This window comes from Exophiala aquamarina (assembly GCF_000709125.1).
Source record: "Exophiala aquamarina CBS 119918 chromosome Unknown aczIA-supercont1.23, whole genome shotgun sequence".
Lineage (NCBI taxonomy): Eukaryota > Fungi > Ascomycota > Eurotiomycetes > Chaetothyriales > Herpotrichiellaceae > Exophiala > Exophiala aquamarina.
Window position 1 is genome coordinate 218345 of NW_013550565.1, and position 22636 is coordinate 240980.

The 22636-nt window shown below is 49.7% G+C and overlaps 11 protein-coding genes across 11 annotated transcripts; 5 read left to right on the forward strand and 6 right to left on the reverse strand.

Annotated features, from left to right (window-relative positions):
• Positions 1–389: 389 nt before the first annotated feature.
• Positions 390–1847, forward strand: A1O9_12437 (uncharacterized protein; the record flags this gene model as incomplete). The annotated part of the gene is made up of 1 exon (XM_013398656.1): positions 390–1847. One exon carries the CDS (start codon positions 390–392, stop codon positions 1845–1847), a length of 1458 nt encoding a protein of 485 aa, XP_013254110.1.
• Positions 1848–2885: 1038 nt separating this feature from the next.
• On the forward strand, positions 2886–3980 carry A1O9_12438 (uncharacterized protein; the record flags this gene model as incomplete). The annotated part of the gene is made up of 1 exon (XM_013398657.1): positions 2886–3980. The coding sequence occupies one exon, from the start codon at positions 2886–2888 to the stop codon at positions 3978–3980; it is 1095 nt and encodes a 364-aa protein (XP_013254111.1).
• A 248-nt stretch (positions 3981–4228) lies between these two features.
• A1O9_12439 (uncharacterized protein) lies at positions 4229–5710 on the reverse strand (the record flags this gene model as incomplete). The annotated part of the gene is made up of 1 exon (XM_013398658.1): positions 4229–5710. The coding sequence occupies one exon, from the start codon at positions 5708–5710 to the stop codon at positions 4229–4231; it is 1482 nt and encodes a 493-aa protein (XP_013254112.1).
• A 671-nt stretch (positions 5711–6381) lies between these two features.
• Positions 6382–7349, reverse strand: A1O9_12440 (catechol O-methyltransferase; the record flags this gene model as incomplete). The annotated part of the gene is made up of 2 exons (XM_013398659.1): positions 6382–7248; positions 7299–7349. The coding sequence occupies 2 exons, from the start codon at positions 7347–7349 to the stop codon at positions 6382–6384; spliced, it is 918 nt and encodes a 305-aa protein (XP_013254113.1).
• Positions 7350–8760: 1411 nt separating this feature from the next.
• On the forward strand, positions 8761–10514 carry A1O9_12441 (3-dehydroquinate synthase; the record flags this gene model as incomplete). The annotated part of the gene is made up of 4 exons (XM_013398660.1): positions 8761–9090; positions 9145–9191; positions 9298–9738; positions 9785–10514. 4 exons carry the CDS (start codon positions 8761–8763, stop codon positions 10512–10514), a joined length of 1548 nt encoding a protein of 515 aa, XP_013254114.1.
• Positions 10515–11068: 554 nt separating this feature from the next.
• On the forward strand, positions 11069–14392 carry A1O9_12442 (uncharacterized protein; the record flags this gene model as incomplete). Its single annotated transcript, XM_013398661.1, has 2 exons — positions 11069–14188; positions 14231–14392. 2 exons carry the CDS (start codon positions 11069–11071, stop codon positions 14390–14392), a joined length of 3282 nt encoding a protein of 1093 aa, XP_013254115.1.
• Positions 14393–14810: 418 nt separating this feature from the next.
• On the reverse strand, positions 14811–15890 carry A1O9_12443 (uncharacterized protein; the record flags this gene model as incomplete). Its single annotated transcript, XM_013398662.1, has 2 exons — positions 14811–14929; positions 14987–15890. The coding sequence occupies 2 exons, from the start codon at positions 15888–15890 to the stop codon at positions 14811–14813; spliced, it is 1023 nt and encodes a 340-aa protein (XP_013254116.1).
• A 754-nt stretch (positions 15891–16644) lies between these two features.
• On the reverse strand, positions 16645–16989 carry A1O9_12444 (uncharacterized protein; the record flags this gene model as incomplete). Its single annotated transcript, XM_013398663.1, has 2 exons — positions 16645–16763; positions 16821–16989. The coding sequence occupies 2 exons, from the start codon at positions 16987–16989 to the stop codon at positions 16645–16647; spliced, it is 288 nt and encodes a 95-aa protein (XP_013254117.1).
• A 659-nt stretch (positions 16990–17648) lies between these two features.
• A1O9_12445 (uncharacterized protein) lies at positions 17649–19496 on the forward strand (the record flags this gene model as incomplete). The annotated part of the gene is made up of 2 exons (XM_013398664.1): positions 17649–17737; positions 17771–19496. The coding sequence occupies 2 exons, from the start codon at positions 17649–17651 to the stop codon at positions 19494–19496; spliced, it is 1815 nt and encodes a 604-aa protein (XP_013254118.1).
• Positions 19497–19628: 132 nt separating this feature from the next.
• On the reverse strand, positions 19629–20311 carry A1O9_12446 (actin like protein 2/3 complex, subunit 3; the record flags this gene model as incomplete). Its single annotated transcript, XM_013398665.1, has 3 exons — positions 19629–20143; positions 20202–20247; positions 20306–20311. 3 exons carry the CDS (start codon positions 20309–20311, stop codon positions 19629–19631), a joined length of 567 nt encoding a protein of 188 aa, XP_013254119.1.
• Positions 20312–21046: 735 nt separating this feature from the next.
• A1O9_12447 (uncharacterized protein) lies at positions 21047–21803 on the reverse strand (the record flags this gene model as incomplete). Its single annotated transcript, XM_013398666.1, has 3 exons — positions 21047–21317; positions 21373–21584; positions 21642–21803. 3 exons carry the CDS (start codon positions 21801–21803, stop codon positions 21047–21049), a joined length of 645 nt encoding a protein of 214 aa, XP_013254120.1.
• Positions 21804–22636: the final 833 nt, after the last annotated feature.

Below are 22636 nucleotides of genomic sequence, written 5' to 3' on the forward strand. Positions count from 1 at the left end.
GTGGTTTGCCGTCTCAAAGAAAATCGATCCCGACAGGAAACCAATGGCTATGCACGGTGACTTCCACTAGGCCTAAATGGATCAAAATGAGTAGTCGGACCTATCAGAATCTCCTTTGGGCTCGGAGCTAACCCTCCGAACAACAGCATGCAGACTGATTATTATGTCTGAGGGGTTGAGTTCGGTTCCGCCTAGTCGCCTTCTGCTCTCTTACATACAAGCTTTGACATTTTGGGACTAGTGCATATCATGCCGCATAGTCTCGACTGCCTCATACCAATACCATGATTGCCCTTGTCTATATAACCCTGCGCTCCTTCCTCCTTGCCTGAGATAAATCTGTTGTCCTGAAAATCTCCTCTTTTGGTGTGGGTATTGGCATTTGCACCATGGCTTCCTCAAAGGCCAACCTCTCTTCATTACCCGCTGAGTTACTGCTCTCGATTCTATACCAATCCCGGGAACTCTCCCTGATCAATGTTTGTCGAGAGTTTCGTGCCTGTCTTCCTCCATTCTCGCCAATTGCTCGATCACTTGCTGTGCTTGCATTCAGCAAGGTCAATCACGCCTCTACGTCACCAGATGGGCAATATTATCAAGGGCCTGTAATGGAGCCCTTTCTTCAGGAATTTCGCTCCGCTCTGGACGAGGCAACAGGGCTAGCGTTTCCTCTGTCACCGGAGCAGCGTGCGCATCTACAGCAAGACGTGCTGTGCAGTGGATGGTGGAACATCAATAGGTTCCACGCCGTGCACTTGTTCCTCTTCCGATACCATCTGTTGAGCCTCGAGGCGCGGCTGAGTGAAGACCCATTCCGGATACCCGATGCGCAGATCGATTCGTTCAAACAATATATTCGCAATTTCGAAACCCACTGGTCACTCTGGACGACTCCTCGGAAGACAATGCAGGAACCGGATTTTCCATTCATCATGCCGTGGAAGTCTATGCCGAATTATTACTTGCACACTGATGTACTCTTGACCCGAGCAGTGACTTATATGACTCCAATGCTGCCCGCTGTTACTGTGGAAAGTACTGATATATCTATGAACCAACACGCATTTGTATTCCAAAGGGGATGGCATATGCCAGAGTACTGGAATATCATGCGAGTCAACAACAGTGACATGAGCGACAATGTAGGTCCTCGAGACCCTACAGCGCAAATGTTGGAGAACAGGAGATTGGATGGCAAGGGCAGGAAATATTTCCTGCCACCACGACCCTTGCTTGTTCCTCCCTTTACAGCACGAAAACGCGGCATCCTAGTATATTTGATCCAAGAGGCCGCTGGTCGTTACTTTATCACCGACATACCGGATCTCAACCACAACAGCACACGAGAAGACGACGAAAGGATCCTCAGCAACGCTATCCTCGAGGCAATTCCAATTGGGGACATCCCGTTCCTGAAGATTCTGCTGACACTGCTTCAGGGTCAGAACCCACCTCATCTCAGCCCCGATCAGAGCTACACTGGTGCGCTCATTGCTCCCGTGGCTGGAACCCAGGACCGAGCAATGGTCCAACTGTACATCGAGGAGGCTTCCTGGTCTCGAGAAGAGATGGACAGGTATGTTCTCACGGCCATGAGATCAGGCAATCCAGATGTTCTTTCTGTACTTCTTGACATCTACGCTGTTTATGATCGCCGCATTGAAGAAATTGAACGCTTCGCACAGCGCATGTCTGGGCTTCTAGACAAAACCGAATTCTTGGATGATGCGTCCCACGACCAGATACGGGATGTTGTCACGAGGAAGATCAAATCGATGAAAGCTGCTGCCATTAGATCTTCGGATTATGCGCGGGATAAGTGGCTGGTTGAGTCGGGAGCTGACTAGTTGGCTGTACCTGTGGTTAGGAATGTGTGGTAGTCGTTGCAAGATGATTTACCATGAAATGGCTTTTCCTTGTTTCTAATGACATTGGATCAAATAGCTGTCCAGCGACAATGAGAAAACATCGGTGTTCAACACCTCAACATAATACCCTGGTCTCCAACAAAGGTCACTACTATTTCAGAGGTGGTTCTAGTTTATTGACTATTTCATACCTATCTCCTCAATCATGCCCAACCCTTCCACTATCCAGGTAAATCAGGGCTATTGTTGCAAGAGGCGTCCCTTCTTTTCCCTTCTGTCCCCTACAAAAGTCGCCCCCCATGATAATTCCACGCCACCACGAACGAGGCTCTCACCAGGCAATCCTAAACCTTGGTCCACATGGTAAATACCGAATCAAGTCGCCACACCACATGGGATACAGTAAGGGGTATAGAACAAGAAACAAAGGAAGGCGAGCCAAGTTTACTTGAGTGACCGTCCGTCATTCGTCTTTGACCCATACCTCGTACCACTACTGCGTAATTCCCCCCTGCCAAGAACGTAACTCATGTCAGCCCCCATCTTGGCTCAGACGGTGGGCGGTGAGTTGTGCGCCGCCTGAAAAGACACCGAGACTCTCATTGTCAGCAGCATATCTACTTTGCGGTGCCCGGTCTTACCGACCCGACTGATTCAGCCCTAAAGCTAAGCTAAACTAACCAAATATTACCTGAGGTGTGAACATGCAAGACATTTAAGGGCCGCGGGTCGCCCTACGAATTTCTCGGACCCCATGCAGACGTAGGGCTAGATTTACGATTATTGACTAACTGCTGCCCTCGAAAATCCCAGCGAAACACCGTGGACTGGCCGACGTAATTCGATGAGGCTGTGAAATCGAGATCGAGACCAATCAGGCTGTTGAGTGATCGGTCTTGTCTCAGTTGAGTTGTGGGAGAAGGGGACAGTTTCTTCTTGTTCAGCATTGCCCAACACCGACTTGAAAGGAGGGAATCTGGAAAAGAAACCTCCTTGTCTTTGCCATCCATGAGAAATATGCCGTCGACACCTCCTTCAAGCATCGAAGAAGTCCGCGCGACCGGCATCATCGCGCCTGAGTTTGCGAAAATCTGGGAAGAGTCACCCTTGCCACCAGGCTCATTCTACACACTCGAGGACCTCAAGGAAGTGAGCAGAGTCAGCTTGCCTCGTACGAAAGAAGTGCTGGCCCAATCGCGGCCGGAGGACATCACTGAGAAGGAGCACTTCATCAAACTTTTCGATGAGTACGCCTCGCGCATTCTCGTCGTTCATCGGACCGCCGATCTCTCTCCAACGACGCCGCCCCGGCCGCTGATTCTCATCTTCCATGGCGGTGGACACACAGTCGGCAGTCCAGAAGGAGTGTTGCCTTTGGCGAGGGCGATTCTCAAGTCTCATCCGGCCATCATCATTTGCGCATCATATCGCCTCGCCCCAGAGTTTCCATTCCCGTTTTCCATCCTTGATTCCTGGACGACCTTGGACTGGGCGGCATCAGAGTCGCGTAAATTCAAATCCACAGTCTTGCCCATATGCACCGACCCACGCGTGGGATTTCTCGTGGGCGGCGAGTCTGCTGGCGCTAATTTGGCGGCTGAGCTCTCACATTTGGCCCGGGACCACAGCCTGCTACCAAGGTTGACCGGTCAATTTCTGTGTTGTGGCACATTCATCTCTCCGCAGCATGTTCCTGCAGCCTACAGGGGCAGATATATCTCATGGACGGAAAACAAACATGCTCCATTGCTCGACGAGGATCTTTACGCCATCTTCCGTGACGCTTTCCAGGCGGAGCACGATAGCAAATTGTGGGCAAGCTTTAATCAGCACCACCCGGCTGATAGTGGCTCCGGTAGTGTCAAGTATGGCCATATGGGAATTCCTCGCACCTATTTCCAGGCCTGTGGGCTTGATATGGCGAGGGATGATACCTTGATATACGAGAAGGTCCTGAGGGAGGAGTGTAATATCGAGACCAGATTGGATTTTTATCCAGGCTGGCCCCATTGTTGGTGGGGAATATACCCTAAGCTGGACATGAGCAACAAAAGGATGCAAGATGTTGTGGACGGTGTCGGCTGGCTGTTAGAGAATCACAAGGGAAGATAAGGGTGATCTTGGCACATTTGCGCGCAAAGGCCCCAATCTCTTCCTCCGTTTAACTTTCATCCTGACTGGCTACGAGATCGAGGATCAGACTTTTTGGGCCTGGATATGATCCCCAGGGAGACTGCAAGCAAGGTGTCAGGTAGAAGGGTAAGAACTGTTGCATTTACAATTGGGTCATCGAATTCATTGAGGGCTGAGTACTGGCGAGCGGGCTTTGTTTTCCTCATAGATGGGTGCATTTTGATACATCAACATTCGAACATTTTAGTCGTACTGACGTTGATGCGACTCCATTTCTTGCCCGCACGGATGCATGAGAGAAATTGCATCGGCCAGTAGACGTGATAAAGCCACCACCAAGGCAAGGGGTCCCACATCTCGTACGTTGCATCCTTCCACAGGAAGAGGTGCTCCAAGAAGGATTTGTAACTCGAAATTAGATCTGGGAATGATATATGTAGCGTGAAGAAGGCCAGTGATGGGAGGACCACCATTGTCACGAGATCGTGGCCGACCCAGCAGTATTTGTCGGCTTGTCGCGGGGTTGCCAATTGGCCATGATCCAGACTCGGGGCATCATCGAGTATTGACAGATAGCCACATATCATCCCTGGCGTGCCTCCGAAGAGTGCGACTGCGGTATGGGCCCTCGGGTTACATTCAATAGGATACAGGACGATCTCTCCGCTGGACTCGCTGGGAGCACTGGCCTCGACCATAAAATCGAAAGAAAGGTGGCCAGTAAACCCAGGTCCGCCATTTGATGCGTATTTCTTGGTGAAAGCTAGCATTGCTTGACTGAGTGTAGAATTATGCGGAAGGGCTTCATAATGCATGAGCAACTCTGCGGAAGGACAAGCAACGAAAGCTCTGACTTTTCCGTTGACCACTAGTGAGTGAGTGCAGTATTCTCTGCCTTCGATAAATTGCTGCAAAATCCAAGGTGTTTTCTCGGAGATCTTCAACTTTGCAATATGCTTCGAGGTCTCCTGTGGTGTCGCTTTAGGCAGAAGGGTCATGTCCGCCCGGGCAGAATCATCCATTCTAATGGTTTTCATGATGAACTTTCTGTCCTCAGGCGAGTTTCGGAGGAGGTTCTCCACAGCGCTTCGGCTAGTGATCTCATGAGTCTCTGGTACGTTTAGACCAAGGGATCTGGTGTGCTCAATAAAGCTATGCTTCTCATGAAGCATTTCAGTCGTCTTGAGATCAAATTGGATTGCTTTACAGTTGGTTCTGACTTCGATAATTTCTTTGGCTATCCCATCTTCAGTAGCCGATGCAACACCAGAACAGCTGACCCAGATCTCTATCTTCTCCTTCAGGATGATATCGAGAAGACTTTGAATGTACGGCGACGCCCCATTCTTCACATCCGACCTCCTCAACGGACGAAAAGCTCTCAAGGACTTGGACACTCTGCCGCAGACAAGAGAACCGTTCGCCTCGAAATCAGCGCCAACGACGTTGTGCCCAGCTTCGTAGAATGCTCTCGCTAGGACCAAGCCTTTTGTCATTCCCACTCCCGTCACCAACACGTTCCTGGGTTTGAAGTTCGGGTCTGATCGCGCAATTTTGCGATTTTCCTCGCAAATGTTATGAAAGACATAGCTCAGGAGATAACTAATGACGAATATTGAAGTATCGAGTGGTAGAAACACAATTGAAAAGGCTATGAGAGCGGTGCCTTGAAGGCGATGGAGGAGAACGGAGGAGCTGGCGTCGAGCATGGTCAGGGGTTAACGTCCAATTCCAAAGTCTGCATTTTTGGGTAACAAGGATGAGATCGCCAGGGACAAGGATATTGGTTTTCTTTTCTTCGGAGCCTGTTGGCATTTGAATAATAGAATGCTAAAATGTCGACGTCACAGAAGTTAGATTCTGACGCTCTCGGCCAAGACAGCCCCAGATCGCTTAATGCCATGATGCCGTTTTCTGATTGCGTAGAGAATCCAACCTGTGAGTGTTCATTAATGGTTCCATCTATTGAATATTTCGGTACCTCACATGATCTGCTAGAAGGCCGGCGTTGGGTTTGTTTTCTATATCGGGTTTTACGACGTGTATAAGGAGGTCGCCCGAGTATGAGCGCTCGGAGTGAGAAGCCTAGGGTTGCTTCCGATTTCCAGGAATACATATATGCTAAAATTAGACGACAGTTCACATTTTAGAGGATGTCTCTTCCATGAAATGCCTGTCTGTCTCATCTGAAGAGTTTACTTTCTTTGGAGTAGAGACTCAGGATGTACTTAGGTCTGTGGGGGCAGCTGGGCAGTTTGAAGGGTCGTGGATCAAAGTCTTGACGGAGGAATTACATAATAAGTCTCAGGTCATGGTCATACACTGTTCCTAGTTGTGCTACAACACATTTCACGCGCATTGGATATAAACTGTAACAGTTTTACAAGACTTCCACTCTACCCACACAACGGGTGATCTCAATACCATCCTGTGAAACTGTTAGCCGTGGCCCTGCAAGAATACGAGGATCGGCTCTTACTGGAACACCTGAGGGTTCGAAACTGTTGATTAGCTGACTCTCGTAGACTAGGTATGGATCGCCTTTTCGAGCCTCATCTAGTTTTGCTTCTCCCTCACGCTGAAGATATTGCTTCGCTGTCCTGTCGGCAAACCGGGTGTCAACGCCATTGACTGACTCGGCTGTTTTGACTGCAGTCTTCTTCTGGGTGACATTGCTGCGGACATACTCAAGATATGGCGGATTTCCAGGTTTGATGACATTATCGGCCGCCAAGACAGTTCCAGGCGTAATCAGTTTCAATTCTTCACACAGCTTCAAGTCTGTCGTGTAGGCAGGCTTGTAGTGATCCAGGAACATAAGATCAATCCGGGATAAGGAGCCATTCTCATATAGGCGCTTGATTGAGGTATCGCTTGACCCGACAATAACCTTGACAGTGTCGCTCAAGCCCGCGAGGTCGACGAGAGACGCAATAACAGCTGCAAATTCGGGATTTCTCTCGAGACTGAGATACCTCTCACCACCAGCTTTGCGTACAGCTTCCCCGAAGAGAATGCACGAATAGCCAACATAGCCACCAAGTTCAACCATGACTTTTGGTTTGACTTTGGCAATTAGATCTGCCACAATGCGGCCCTTGTCTTCACCGACATTCATGAGATATCTCTGGTTTCTAGCATACTCGTCGATAGCGGCAAGAACTTTTGCTGGGGAGCCCCTGATTTCGCCAACGTCTGGCTTGTTGTAGACGAAGTGCAGCAAGTCGATCTCGCGACCGTCGTCAAACTTTGGGGTGATTAGTTAGGATAAACCAGCGGAATTTGAAGAACCCGTACAAATGTCTCTTCTTGCTCCTGATACTTCTTGCTGGGGTCAAAATCTGCCATTCTGGACTGTGGGATAATCAAGAGGTTCACAGGTCCAACGAGAACGTCTTTGTGCCATTTCCTTTGCGGTGGCCTGCAGAGCACGCTGCTAAAGGATCAAGTGGGTCTAAAGTTGAAATCGCACCCACTTCGATTAAATCTACGGATAATTGATCCCCACGAAGTCAGGGTAAGGCTAGGTGGGCCGGGCTCTTCGATCATGATGAAAGGGGATCGACTCTCACGGATAGGCATCCAACCAGTGGGAAGACGAGATCTCCTGGATTCAGGGACCGATGCTGGATCTCCTGGGGTGCCCGTGGGGCGCCGAACTGCAGCGTGTTATAACTAGCCCATCTACGTGCGCCTGGAAATGCATGGGTGAATTCTGAGTCTATGAAATCTGGCCTATACTTCGGCATGTGAAATCGGACTATTGGTATTTCTGGAAGGGGAGTTTGGTTGATGATTCGATGATTTGGAACCACCAATCAAGGAGTGTGTGCTAGTTCTTTTTCAGACTAGCGTGTATCTTTGTCCAACCTCTTCGTGGACCATGTCTCTGAATTGTTTTCTGTCTCCCATTAACATCACCAGGACCACAAAGCTGAGCGATAAGCTACTCTTTCGTCATCACTGGACAGAGACAGATTATTTCACAGCTTGTGTCTAACCGCCTGAGGGCATTGATCGGCTCTTGTCTAGCCTCCAGCTAGGGTCAGCCCTAAGCATAATGTTTGGGTCAGTGTTCCTCATTCAGCTAAACCCAATCTACCCGAACATCACGCTAGAATCTCGCATTTTATATCAATCTGACGCAATTTTTCTATCACCGCAAGCATCAAACACGTTTCCGACACGGCTCCATGTTGATGGGAATCCCGGCTCATTCACCTTTGTTCCTTCCATCGCCGGGTTGTCGGACTGTCTGTGGCGTGCCTGAACACAAGAATTCCACTTTGTGGGTACCGCAACATATACTGGTAATTCTAGAGTCGAGGATACACCGCCAGTGTACTACATCATGACTGCATTTGGCCTGAATTCTAAAATGATGCTATTTTTGCTTTCGGCTATCGCTAAGGTAGGATTGATGAGAATCCCATCATGAGCCATGGGCCATTGATTGGAGGCTAGATCTCGCTTTCTCAGCCCCACTGGAAAAAAATCTTGATAGGTACTACTGATGCCATGTACCCATTCATGAAATGACGGGTTCAAATGGGCAACACACAACATGCACGGTCGATGGTGGATGTTTCACGAGTCTACTTGTGTTTTCGTGGTGACGAGTCCATGAATTCCACTCTATATCAAGCGAATTTCCCTCCAAGAGCCGCTGCTGTCCCCTCTGTTTCCGTCCGCCATTCTAACCTATAGTCCTTGACGCCTTCCTTCTTGTCATATTCCACATCCACATTCACATTTCACTATGTCAGATCTCAAGGCAACAGTTGCCGAAACAGCGGCTGGCTTTGATGTCAGAGGCTGTGAGGAGATCAACTACGGCTTCACCTTCATCGATGGTGTCTTCGACACCAAGCACAACCAGCTTGCTGAATGCTATCAAAAATGGGGCCGATGCCTTGCCGTCATGGACTACAACATCTTCTCTGTGTATGGAGAACAAGTGCAACGATATTTCGATTATTATAATATTGACCTTGATGTGCATAAAACTATGATTGGAGAGAAAGCCAAGTCGATCCACACTTTCCTAAGCATCGTTGATTCAATGAACAAGTTCGGAATTTATAGAAAGGTAAGTTCGACAGGTACCATCTGAAAAGATTGTCGCTGGCTGACACATTCTCAGGAACCTGTTCTCGTCATTGGCGGTGGACTTGTTACTGACGTTGCTGGGTAAAAGCTACCACTTGCCAAAGATGACCTCAAGGCACTCTGGCCCATACACTGTTCTTGTTGTAGCCCTACTGCCTGGAATTGTAACTAACTTGTTAATCCGCAGCTTTGCATGCGCCGCGTATCGCAGGAACACCAATTATATTCGAGTACCAACCACAGTCATCGGTCTGATCGACGCATCTGTCTCGATCAAAGTTGCTGTAAACTATGGCAACTACAAAAACCGTCTCGGTGCTTATCACGCACCTATGCAGACATTCTTAGACTTCACTTTCCTTCGAACTCTCCCCGAAGCACAGATCCGCAACGGCTTTGCTGAGCTCATCAAAATTTCGACCTGTGCCCATCTTCCCACATTCGAACTCCTTGACAAATATTGTGAGGCGCTCATAGGGACTGGATTCGGTCGATGTGATGGTGCCGCAGAAGAAGTTCGAGATGCTGCAGACGTCATCAATCGGAACGGAATTCATGAAATGCTCAAATTGGAGACCCCAAATCTTCATGAACTTGGTCTGGACCGAGTAATTGCTTATGGCCATACGTAGGTTTCGACTACTCCCACTTCATGCATTTTATTGATTTCCTAGGTGGTCGCCACTCCATGAACTTGTCCCAGAAGTCCCGCTTCGACATGGTCATGCTATCTCTATAGACATGGCCTATTCTGCAACACTGGCCAACATGCGTGGTCTGCTCAGTGACGAGGAACACAAGAGATTATTGAACCTCTTTTCCAGAGCTGGACTCTCAATGGATCATCATCAATTCGATGAAGACATTCTTGAGAAGGCAACACACGCAATTCTGAGAACCCGTGATGGCAAGCTTCGCGCTGCCGTCCCTAGTCCCATCGGGCAATGTGTGTTCTTGAACGACGTTTCTACGGATGAAATGTTCGCTGCTCTCAAGGTTCACAAGGCCTTCATGAAAGGTTATCCGCGGAACGGAGAGGGTCTCGAAGCATTCGTTGATGCCAGCGACACTGGCTATACTGTGAACGGCCAGCCTGCCGAGCAGAATGGCATTTCTGATGGTCTCAAAAAAATCAATGTGCTTAATGACGATACCAAGACCAATGGTGTAGGAAGCAATGGGTACAACGGAATAAAAGGCAAGAAGACTAATGGCGTCTCGCAGGCAATCAAGCATGCGTCTGGCCCAGAAGGAGTGGATGGTCTTCAAAATGGTGCGACAGACGTGATATCAGAGAAGGTTAACGGCTTGGTTAATGGTAAACCCAATGGTGTCACGAATGGAGTCAATGGTCATACCAATGGCAATGGCATGACAAATGGCTACAGCAACGGTCTTCATTAGAAGGAGGTGAAAGGCTACGGAGACAGGATTTTGAAAAGCGCATTATAATAGAATGGCTATATAAGACGCGGCGTAGATTGTGATGTAGTAGTTTGAAGTACAATAAAACCATGGCTGGCGGAAAGGAGACGCTTGTTACGAGGAATATTATTGTCAAACATGTCTTGGGCCTGCTGTTGGCATAAACACTCCATCAATGAACCAGCCACAACAAGAATTTCGTAGCCTGCACAATTCCGTGTGAATCATATTCAAAGATGATGATGTCAGACATCAATTTCTTGCTCAGTCAACTACCTCGAAAAGTGACCCGGGCCAGGTTAGAATGATTAAATCTTTCAAACCTGAAGGTGGCTTTCCCACTCAACGCTCAACATCCGCTTTCCTGGAAATAAGAGCCTACCTCATTATTATCACGGAGTACTGCTTTGAATTTTGTGTCGATAGGAAAGAAAAGGAAAACGGAGCCTTGGTTGGTCGCATCATTCGCACCAACGCAGGGAGATCAAAGTGCCTGGAGAATCGAGAGATTTGAGGTGTGAGTAGTGACGGCAATGGAACCAAACTACTTCACTTGTACACTTGGACAAGCTAAGATGCTTGGACAGCGCAAACCATTCCGGACCGTCACCGAACTGGTCGACATCAAGGCTGAAGAAGAGAGTGATACTCCAGCGGTCGGATTGTATGCGCCCAGATCGACGGCTGAACAGAATTGGAAAATCCAAGTCCTAACCTTCCGGGATATCCAACGTGGCTCTGCCATCGTGGCAGCTGCGATTGCAAAGAATCTGTATTCGTCTGTCGGCGAAACAGTAGCCTTGCTCTGTCCTAGCTCACCTGGATTTCTGTTCACCTGGCTAGCTTTGATGAGACTTGGATATTCAGTTCTGCTGATCGCACCGCAATGCTCTCCCTCTGCTGTTTCATATCTATGCAAGACATGTGGGGTTCGAGACCTTATATACGATGACATATATGGAGACCTAGCACGGGGCACATTGTCCGAGTGCCCTGGTGGCACTGCTGCGTTCCATCTGGTTTCCCTTCCAATTGCTGCACAGGATATGATAGATGTCATTAATGGTTCAGCAGCAAGTCCTTCCTTTCCTTCTGCTACAGTCCACGAAAACGACACTGCATATTTGCATCACACATCTGGGACATCCAGCGGAGTACCAAAGCCAATTTCGCAAAGCCATCGGGCAGCAGTTGGACTCTTGCCTGTGCTCGATGGAAGCCAAGCAGCCACGTTGACGACAACACCCCTCTACCACGGTGGAATTGCAGACCTGTTCCGGGCATGGTCTAGCAACGCATTGATATGGCTCTTTCCGGGGAAGGAGCTTCCAATTACGGCTAACAATGTGTGCAAATGTTTGGACATTGCAATGAAGTACGCCAAGCAGGGCTCATGTCCGACTGTAAGATATTTCTCGTCTGTTCCATATGTACTCCAAATGATGGCGAGTGATCACGAGGGACTGAAGTATCTTCGGTGTATGGACATTGTCGGGGTCGGAGGCGCGGCCTTACCATCCAAGGTAGGCATTATGCTGGTTGAGCAAGGAGTTAACCTAATATCAAGATTCGGAAGTGCGGAATGTGGTTTTCTGATGTCTTCGCATCGTGAATATTGCAAGGATAGGGAGTGGGAATACCTCAGATCCGCACCAGGGGGAGAGTTTCTTCATTTCGAGGCCAGAGAAGATGGTCTTTCGGAACTTGTGATTCAGCAAGGGTGGCCTCATATGGCGAAAAACAACCGAGAAGATGGCTCATATGCGACGTCAGACTTGTTCATGCCACATTCATCTATTCCAGATGCATGGCGATACCATTCAAGGTCGGACTCGCAGTTGACATTGATAACTGGCAAAAAGTTCGATCCTGCACCACTCGAAGGTGCAATCAAAGCGTCCTCAACTCTCCTTGCAGAGGTACTCATCTTTGGCAACAGCAAGCCTTATGCAGGTGCTCTACTGTTTCGATCGCACAAAGCATCATCAAAACCAGATAATGAAATCGTGGACAAGATTGCCCCTTGTGTTGAGAAGCTGAACAATGAAAGCCAGAGCCATGCCAAAATATCGCGAAACATGCTTATTCCCCTGGCTTACGAAGAGACGGCGCTACAGAAAAGCAGCAAAGGCACGATTCTTCGTTCTCAAGCCGAGAAGCAGTATGCCAAAGAAATTGAAGAGGCATACAATGCTAAGCTACCATTTGATGACCTGAAGACTGCAGATGCTGAGGTAACACAAGCAATTCGCGAAATCGTTATATCAGCTGTCGGTAAGGACAATGGAGATTGTCTGACAGACGACACCGATCTCTTTTCCTACGGAGCAGATTCTGTGGCTTGCATTCAAATACGGCACGGATTAATGCGCTTTGTTCCAGGGGTCAAAGCCTTGCCGGCTAGCGTGGTTGAGGAATCTGGAACAATCGCGCGCCTCTCCGATTTCATCATCCGCTTGCGCTTGGGACAAGATGTACAAGAGGAAGCCGACCAAGTGCAACTGATGTCCGATCTGGTGAATCGATGCAGCGCTGGATTTTCGGAGCGAGGTGTGACTTCTGCTACGAGCCCACCAAATGAAAATCAACCGCTCAGTGGACTGACAATCCTCCTGACCGGCCCAACAGGGTCCCTGGGGTCTCATGTTCTCCATAAGATACTGCAAGACACAAGAGTTGGGCAGATATACCTCCTCGTTCGAGGCGCAAGCACACATGCGGTCCGCGAGCGAGTCACTAAGGCACTCTCAAGCCGCAGCCTCAGCATCCCTTCCAACTTCGATTCCAAAACGACAATTCTCCCCTGCAAGCTCTCTTCGCCAAATCTTGGCCTGGACGCGCCCAAATACGCGCAACTTGCCAATAGCATCGACCTTATCCTCCACCTAGCATGGAGCGTGAACTTCCTGGTCTCTCTCCGCAGCATAGCAAGCACCCACCTGTCAGGCCTTCAGAATCTGTTGAATCTTGCTCTTGCGTCCACCAACAAACCACCACCGCGATTCATGTTCTGCTCTAGTGTAGCAGCAGTCTCGAACTTCCACCATACCGCCCCTCTAGACGCCAGCATTCCAGAACACTTCATCGTCGACCCTCGTGTCTCCGGGCGAACAGGCTACGCGCGCTCGAAATGGGTTGGCGAGGCCATCTGTGCTGAAGCCCACAAGTCGACGCGTCTTAGAGGCCGCATATCAGTCGCACGCGTGGGTCAACTATCTGGCACGACGGACACAGGCGTCTGGAGTAAATCCGAGGCGTACCCGCTGCTCCTATCCAGCGCGAAGGTCACTGGTGTGCTGCCTGACCTCAAACATGAGATCTTGAACTGGCTACCAGTCGATACCGCTGCGAAGGCGTTCATAGAAGCATCGCTATCACCTCACGGCGACGGCACGTCGGTGGGAAGCACGGCCTCCCGAACTAAATCACGCAGCGACGCAGAAGTACAAGAAATGCCAGTCCACCACGTCCTCAACCCCGACATGACAGTGCGTTGGTCCGACCTCGTCAGGTGGCTTGCCCCGCACGCCGAATTCAAAGTCGTGCCGATGGACGAATGGTTGGCGAAACTCACGGCGCTGCAGGACGACGACAGGACGAAGAATCACCCGGCCCTCCGCCTGCTGGAATTCTGGAGAAAGGCATATGGATCCGTGCCCGGTGACGTCGGCGCATGTACGAGGGATGATGAAGAGGAGCAGGGACAAGGTAAGCAGGCAGCTGAAGTACTAAAGGGAGAGGCCAGGTATCAGATGGAAGAGACTTTTCAGGTGATGCCAGTTTTGGAGTCTGCTTCTGGACTTATGGATGAAACATATGTGTTGAGGTTGTGGGACTGGGTTCAAGCGGAGTTGTGATTTGTTCGATAGCGACTCTGTGTAGTGGTGCTGGATCCTATGTTTTAAATGGCTGTGTATTGAGAAAACCAATTCGTGAACTATGGTGTGGTATTTGGACGACTTTTGCGTCCAGTTTTTTGTTACATATGCAGATGCATGCTCCCTATACAAATTTGCCACCGGCTCCTCACTCTAAAAAGGAGTTTTATAGCCATCACTAATGATCCCTGGGCCTGAAACCCAAAGAACCTCAACGTGAAGCCCCTTGTATCCCATTTCCCTAGAACCTCCTGCCCACTCCAGTGGTGCACGTGCATACGGCCTGAAGATATTCCAGAACAGATGATTCGGTCCTGGCACAGAACGGAGATGAAAGTAGCTCTTACGATAGCGTATGCGTATCTGGGTCCTTTGCATCTCTCGTTGTTGGCGAAATCTATGCCTTCGAAGCGATCGCCTTTGTACGAGCCTTGATTGTCATCTCATAGAAAACATCTTTGAAAGCAAAGAGGAATGCAGCAGTCAAAACGCTTTGGCTGATCTTGGGGGCAATGCCTGCAAATCTCGTTAGTGCGATGGAAACCGAAGTTTTGAAGATGAAGCGCGACTAACCTCTGTACAGCCCTGCGTATCCCTCGTCGTTTACAATTTTGCTCAGACTTGCCAACATGCCCTCCGACTTGGCACCTTTTCCAGCCACGTGGGCACGAGACTTTACCGTAAGATAAGGATATGTAATTGAAGTGGCTAGAAGCTTAGTGAGGGCTCCAAGATAAAAGGCGTCTCGAGGGCCCACTTTTCTGCGAGTCTCGATGAAGTTGCGGGCCTGTTCATAAAGGCCATATTGAATGATTGGGTTGCTGACCAGCACCAAAGCCGGTAGAACTCCAGAGAATAATGCTGAAGGGCCTTCCTCCTTGAGAAGCTTCAGCAGCGTCCCAATGGTAGTGGGCTTCCGAACAAGTCCCTTCTCACCACCAGGAAGGGTTTCTTCGCTCTCGTTCTTCCGGGCGGTCATTCTCGTGTTGACGACCCAGATAGGGTTGGTAAGCAAGACAGTAGCGGAACCTGCAATGGCGCCTGCCGCAATACCCTCGAGTGTGGTAAGTTTCTTGCTTGCACGGCCTGCCTTCAAGGCTGCATTCTCAAAGAAAGACTTTGTCCACTCGTACCAGTAATAATAGACGAAGTTTGTGACCGAGATGCCGAACAACGCGCTATCAAGGCCTGCATAGAGCCCACTGATGCCTTCTCGATTTATGATATGCCTGATGGCTTCAAGAGTTGAGGTATCGGCTCTTTTAGACTCGACCTGCGCACGCGTGGATAGGGTGATCAAAGGATAGGTCAGAGTCATCGCAACAAGACCACCACCGGCGCCAGCCAATGCATGGGCAATATTGTCGCTTTGCTGAGCTGCGGTGGATGCGGCAGTTCCAGCGCCGGCGGTCATGGAGGTTCGGCTGTCAAGGTCGCCCTCTGTGGGCGAGGGCGCGATGTCCTTTGTCTGCGACATGGTGAGTAGGTGTCTGACTGGGCAGTTGAGTTCAGATTGGAGAGTAATATGGTCAAGGAGGGGTGGCCGAGTGTTGGAAAGGTGCAATGGATCGAGGAGCAGGAGGGAAAGTCACGGAAAGGAGAAGGAAAAAAGACAAGAGGTGTCGATAGGTGCCCGCTCTTGTTATTGCGTAGGAGAGCAAGACATGTGCAGGGAATAAGGAATAAGGAATGAATGGAGAAGCGTGTTGAAGGAGAATCTCGGGAATCTTCGCAGTTTGGAGATGGAGTCGGGTAGTGGCATAAACGGCAGGAACCAGCAGCACCACCACCAAGTGACAGCCGCCATACGGCAAGAACGACTGTCATGTTCAGGACAACCTCGGCATCCATGTCTTGGCGCCGAGGCTCCCTTCCACTTTGGAGAGGCACGTTTCAAGCCCAATCCGAAGCTGATTTCTCTGAAACATGTCAACTCAGCATTGCTAATTTGCTACCTTTCAATTATTCCATTATTTACTGCGTGCACCGAAGTTTCCATTTCTAGCTATAGCCGCTTTATTGCCATTTCCCAGTATGACACGCTCCTTCTCCTGAGTGACCGTTCCTGGGACGCTCCTGCCTGCGATCCTGCCTGCGGTCCCTTTGATTCACGTGACAAGAGTGCATCCACGTGACCATCCCTAATGTCAAGCATTCCGAATGAAGGCTATCTGCACGACGTCCAGTTCCGAATAAGGATGTCTTTTCCTTACCAGACAAAACCTTTTCCTTTATCGAGTCTTCTTCGTCGCGGCTGCTGATAGTGGAGCTGGATTTCTACCCTGTCGTTGCTGGTAAAGGATATATCCAAAGTAGACAGCAGCCACTGTTCCAAGGAGGAAGAAGTTGCCTGTACGAGCTGTCAGTCGCAGGCTCCGGGCCTTTCTATCGCGAAGCGAGCACTTACCGATGATAAACCCAAGAACACCTTCTGTCATATTGAACACGCCCTTGAAAATGCCAACGACCGCGTTGAACGCTCCCTCAAAGACGTGGATGATGGTTATGAATATTTCCTTGACGATCTCCACAATCGAGGCGAACAGATCACCAACGCCTTTCGCAATGTCCGACATGATGTTTTTGTGGTAACGTTAATGGTCGTATGAGTTTCTGGTCGTTCTGATTGACGACTTGTTCTTGTAGTGGGGGTTGAAAACAATACCGGTAGGCCCTGCGGTTGCGAGGCACAGTCACACGAGCCTGATGGCAATATTTATGCGCCCCCCTCTCTACCACAGCCATCGTCATTTCGCAAACAGCGTCACACATCGCGACTCCCTCGAATGGCCTTTGTGAACGCCCATCTCAGGCCCTGTGCTTTGTTTGGTGTGACGTCACGCCACTGATAGTTCCTGTTTTTGTGGCTTGACAGCCCCTTCTACTGGTAGTTGGTCACTAGGGTGCTCGATCTTGTGGCGCGTGTCGTAGACACATGAATTATTGATGGCAATGTATGGACGGCACTTCGTCAAGACGTAATGGGGCTCTGCGCTGAGAAGCTCACGCAGAACCCGGATTGAGGCCAGGAATCACGTGCGTGACAGAAAGTGCATGAGCGTGGTGCACCGTAGCGATGATACTGTCGCGTATAGACACCATATCAACATGGACTTGGAAAATAAAAAAGTCAATAGTGTCTTATGTCGACATCACAACATACCTTATCAAGATCGAATATAATGCCTCGGAGAAGGTGAGTCTACAGCTTGAAGCTACGAGCGACGGTGCAATAATGGCATTCTCGTGCATCCAACCCTTCCAGTATGTCGCTCTGCGACTCCCAAACAACTCTGTAAAAGTCGAACAAATAATGCCCAACACGTAGGTTCCAGCTCAAGATCTGTGGCACAACAGATATCAGCCAACGGCTTTGGGAGCTGTCGCTGACTCTGTTACAAGGATCATAAATCTCGGGAAATACGGCTCGTTTCATACCAATCAAATTCTTGGTCGTCCGTACAATCTGACTTTCGAGATCCTCGATCGATCTGAAAGTCGCGAGGGTAGAGAGCTGAGGGTAGTTCCCGCAGCCGAGTTACATGCTGTTGCTTTGGTAGAAGAAGCTGAGACTGACGGGGCGTCCACCCCAATCACGGGAGCCGACGACACTGGTACATCAACTCCTTTCAAATCGAATGTCAACATACATGACAATCCTCTAAATCAGAAGCTCACAATGTCTGAAATTGAAGCATTGAAGCAAGAAAGTATAGGGAGTGGCAAGGATTTGATCGACAAGATCATGCAATCCCACTCCACAATAGACCAAAAGACCGCATTTTCTCTCGCCAAATACTCCCTGAGGAAGCACCAAAAATACATGAAATGGTTCACACCGTTACCGCTGGATGTTACGAACTTATTAGACTGGCTCCTGGGCGACAAAGATCCCAGCAAGATCATGGAGATAAGGAACGAGACTTTAGGCTTGATTGGCTGTTGGGCTAATGTTCATTTCGCTGGACATGATACCAGTATGCTACCACGAATGGATCTATCAGGTCGGTATCTAGTTGTCGATGATACAGGTGGTCTAGTGCTTTCAGCAGTGGCGGAAAGAATGGGGATATTGCACCAAACACTGCTCGCGGGGGACCTACAAGAGTCTGCTGAGGACAACCTGGATGATGAGGCTGAGCAGGATGAGGCTGAGCAGGATGAGCTATCCTTGCCACACAAGCCACGGAAGCATCATGTTGAACTTACAGCCATGAGCGCGACCTCAAATTCCATCACCCTAATTCATGCGAACCAACAGCCCAACCTTAATTTGTTACGATACTTCAACTTCGATACAAACTCACCGACACCGTCACACCCTCTCTACACCAGCCTCAGAACGCTCTCATGGCTGCAACTAGTGGATCCGGAATCTGACCAAGCCTATCAAGAACCCGAGTTCATGTCTCCGGAAGAACTCGCTAATGCAAAACCCAACCGAAGAAGCACATACTACCGCAAACGGCGTCGGTGGGAGCGAACCAAGAAAGTGGTCGATGAGACTCGAGCAGGTGGCTTCAGTGGACTTGTCGTCGCTACATTCACCGACCCGGTCTCAGTCTTGGGCCACCTTGTTCCCCTCTTAGGCGGCGGTAGCCAGATAGTGGTGTATTCTCCACAGGTTGAGCCCTTGGCAGAGCTGGCAGACTACTATTCTACGGCAAGGAGAACGGCGTTTCTGAATACGCCGAAGGAAGACAGGGTCGTTCCATCCAAGAACTTTCCGCTCGATCCGACGTTGCTTCTGCCTCCGATGGTGCAGACGTCACGAGTAAGGAAATGGCAGGTGCTGCCTGGACGGACACATCCACTAATGAGCGGAAGAGGTGGTGCCGAGGGTTATGTTTTTGTGGCAACAAGAGTATTGCCTGCGGATGGCAAGGTTCAGGCCAGAGGAAGACCGCCACGCAATAAGAAACCCAAAATGCAGGACACCGATAGTCTCCAGGCGGAGAGTGATACTCCATCGATATCGAAGGAGTCTAGGATCCAGAGTCACGTGAATCAGCTGGACGAGGATATCACGATGGCTGAAGTATTGGGGGCTCAAGGGGAGAAGGAGATTGAGACAGAAGCCTAGGACCAAGTACCACGAAAAAACGCACCATGATCAGACATTCCATGTTCGTTGCAGCTCGCAATTCTCGCTTTTTGTATTTGTGAATCGTCTAATAGTCAAAGGAGCATCACCACCAAATTGTCTCTCCGTCGTCTATAACCCCTTCCCCATGAATTTCCTCTTCGTAAAGCTCAACCACCACTTACTCGGGCCAACACCGCCCTCGTACAATCTCGCATGCAACCTGACAGCCAACTCCTGTCGCACCTGGCTGAGATAGCTCCGCAGCGCCTCCGCCTCATTCCGATCCCTAGGCGCCTCAAAAGCCTGGTTCAGAGGGAAGCCCGGCTCGCCGGGAAGACTGAATTGTTCCAGAGCACCGTTGATCAAAGCCTTTTCAGCCGACTTCGAGTCCATGTGCGGCTTCACTTTCGTCAGACAGTCTGAGATGAATAGGATGCCATAGATCAGCATGCGGTCTGCGGGGCCTTTGATTTCGAAATTGCGGAAGAAAGTGTTCGCGCGGAATAGAGAGAGGATTTCGTCCAGACAGTCGTAGGACTCGGAGTCCGGGTCGACGTCCAGTGGGTTGGTGCCGGCCGGGAGTTGCGGGAGAGTGAACGCTGGTCCCCGTGTCTTTGTGCGCAGCGGGAGGAGTGGGAAGTTTCCTGATCAGATGTCTTAGTGTCTAGACATATGTTGGACTTTCTGTGAGCGACCCCTTACCTATCGTCTGTACGCCCTGGTCTCCCAGGAAGATTGAATGGTATGCCTAGGTGGGGGTGTCAGCGACATGATCTTCGAGGCCGGCTGCAGAGAAATCTGCCTACCGGCATGTTGGGCTTTGTCTAGTGCCTGCAGTTTGCGAGGGCACTTGTACCGTAGAGTGAAGTCGTGACCTATCTGCCCATACTGCAGGAAGGCGATTAAGCAATACACAACGTCCTAGTGTGCAGCCCTTCTGACGCATATCAAAGCCTCAAGTCCGGCATTGCGTCGACGGCTTGGCATGTTTGACAATTACGTAAGATACGGCGGATCACAGGGACGCCTCTCACAGCACCTGCGTCCAGCTTCGTTTCATCTTGTGACGTACTTTCATAAACGTTTGGTTTGGGATACACGACCATCAGAAACATCACATCAAGTAGCAGGCCATGGTGAGGTGCCCCATTTGCTGAAACATTTGATGTTTCGAAGCTCCTTAAGAGGGCACTGATTGCGCACGGTGCCAACCTCACCATTCACGGCATTGGCTTGGTCCGAACGTTCTTGAGAAACTTCTGGTTCAAAAATGCTTCACCTCAGGCCATGACTTCATCCACAAGGCTTACATTCTAAGATGGAAGAATGCACGGATATGAAACTTGCAGCGAGATCACAATCATAGACTCACAGAAATCACATTTTCCCAGAGCGCCCTACCATGGCATACAATCGTGATATCGTGCTTACAAGACCCCAGAACTCCTGCAGTGCTTCTTTCCAAGAAACATCTCGCTGCCAACCAAGTGAGAGTCGACCAACTTACCCATGCCGTGTTTCCGGACCTCTCAAGAAGCCTCGTCCGTTCAGGCGACGCCGACCTTTCCAACAACAAAGTCAACAGCTTCGTCTGCCCGAACTCCGTAAGTGAGATGAGCTGGCAAGATGAGAAGAGAGCCGCTGCAAACAGCATCGCCGGCGTTACAGATGATCAATGTCTTCGCCGGATCAAAATTAGGGATCTGTTCGTTGTCTTGCTCGTTTTGTGTGTCGCCAAAGGTAACCGCTGCAACCATTTGATCTTTCACGTTTTGTGGAAGATCTTCAACTGCACGGTGAACGAGTGCTGCTCCTTGACTATTGATTGCCTTATATTAGTGCTCTATTCCTCAAACCTGGGCGGGAGACTGACCTATAGCCACTAGCCACCAAAGCGGAATCCGGGCATTGCGCGGCAGCTTGAGTCAAAAAGTCGGCCATTGTTCGGATGCCGCCTGGGTCAGCACCGCCTGGTACGAGGTTACCAGCGATAGCTGCCGGATAATCAATACCCTGTATCGCAACGTTCGCATCGCCGAGTGAGTCCTTCAAGCCATTTGCAAAAGGTGGCCCAACAATACTCCCCTTTATCATACGGTCAGATATACATCTCGAGACGGTGCTCTGAACCAGTCAACTAACCATATTACCACCCTCAGTGGTTCCTCTGGCGAAGAATACAATCGTATCACGACAACCGCCCTCCACAAACTCGTCTGCATTGAGCCGAATAGTTTGACGTTTTTCAATAGGCCCTGCAGCGACCAGCGCTGTGAGAAATGGAAGAATCAGAGCGAAGTGCATGGCTGAAAGTTGAAGGAATGGAAAGACCGTTTAACCGTCGAACGTTGGCCGCTGAGTTGGAAAAGAAAGACCTGAAACGATTGATTGCAGAGTTGCCTGACAGATCATAACCATACGCGTTCTTTGCATTGATTATATAGCTGTCAACGCCCCCTTTGATATCTCGATCCTCTGAACGATTTGAGTTTTGGCTCACAGCCAGTCTCGAAATCCGACCACTCAAAGCTATTCTCAATACTTGAAGGCCGAGGCTCTCCTTCTAGGTGTTGGTCTTAGCAAACCTACAACAGTCTCACGACCGTAGCCAAGCATGGCACCTGCGGCAAACTCAGCAAGGATCAAGGCTGTAAAGCTGCGGGATCGTTAGGTCAGTTTGCTCGTCAACCATTTTTAGTAGGCGAACACCATAGGAATGCGGATGTGGAACCATTGGTCTCGTGAAAGGCTCCCAATTAGGTATGCCGCCATACCAGGTGGTTGGATAAGAGACGTCTTGGTACCATATGAGGCAATATACGAGGAGCGCCCCAGAATTTTCATTTGAAAGACTTGGAGGCAGGGGTAGCCCAGCCCTGTGTGATACCCTGGTCGTATCAGAAGCGAAACGATCCGCGAGTCCACTAAGACTCGCTATTCCATACCTCGGTAAGCTACAAGACTGGATATTTAGTCTCTCTTTCTTAACACTTAAGCAAGGCATGGGCTGATCAGGGGACTAAGCAAGTCATCTTTAACTCCGATGCGCCACTCCCGCCTATAGTTGCTGAGGAGTTTTGCCCATCCTAAAGCAGTAGCCCCCGTCAGGGAACATGAAATTCAAGATGTTATGTGTA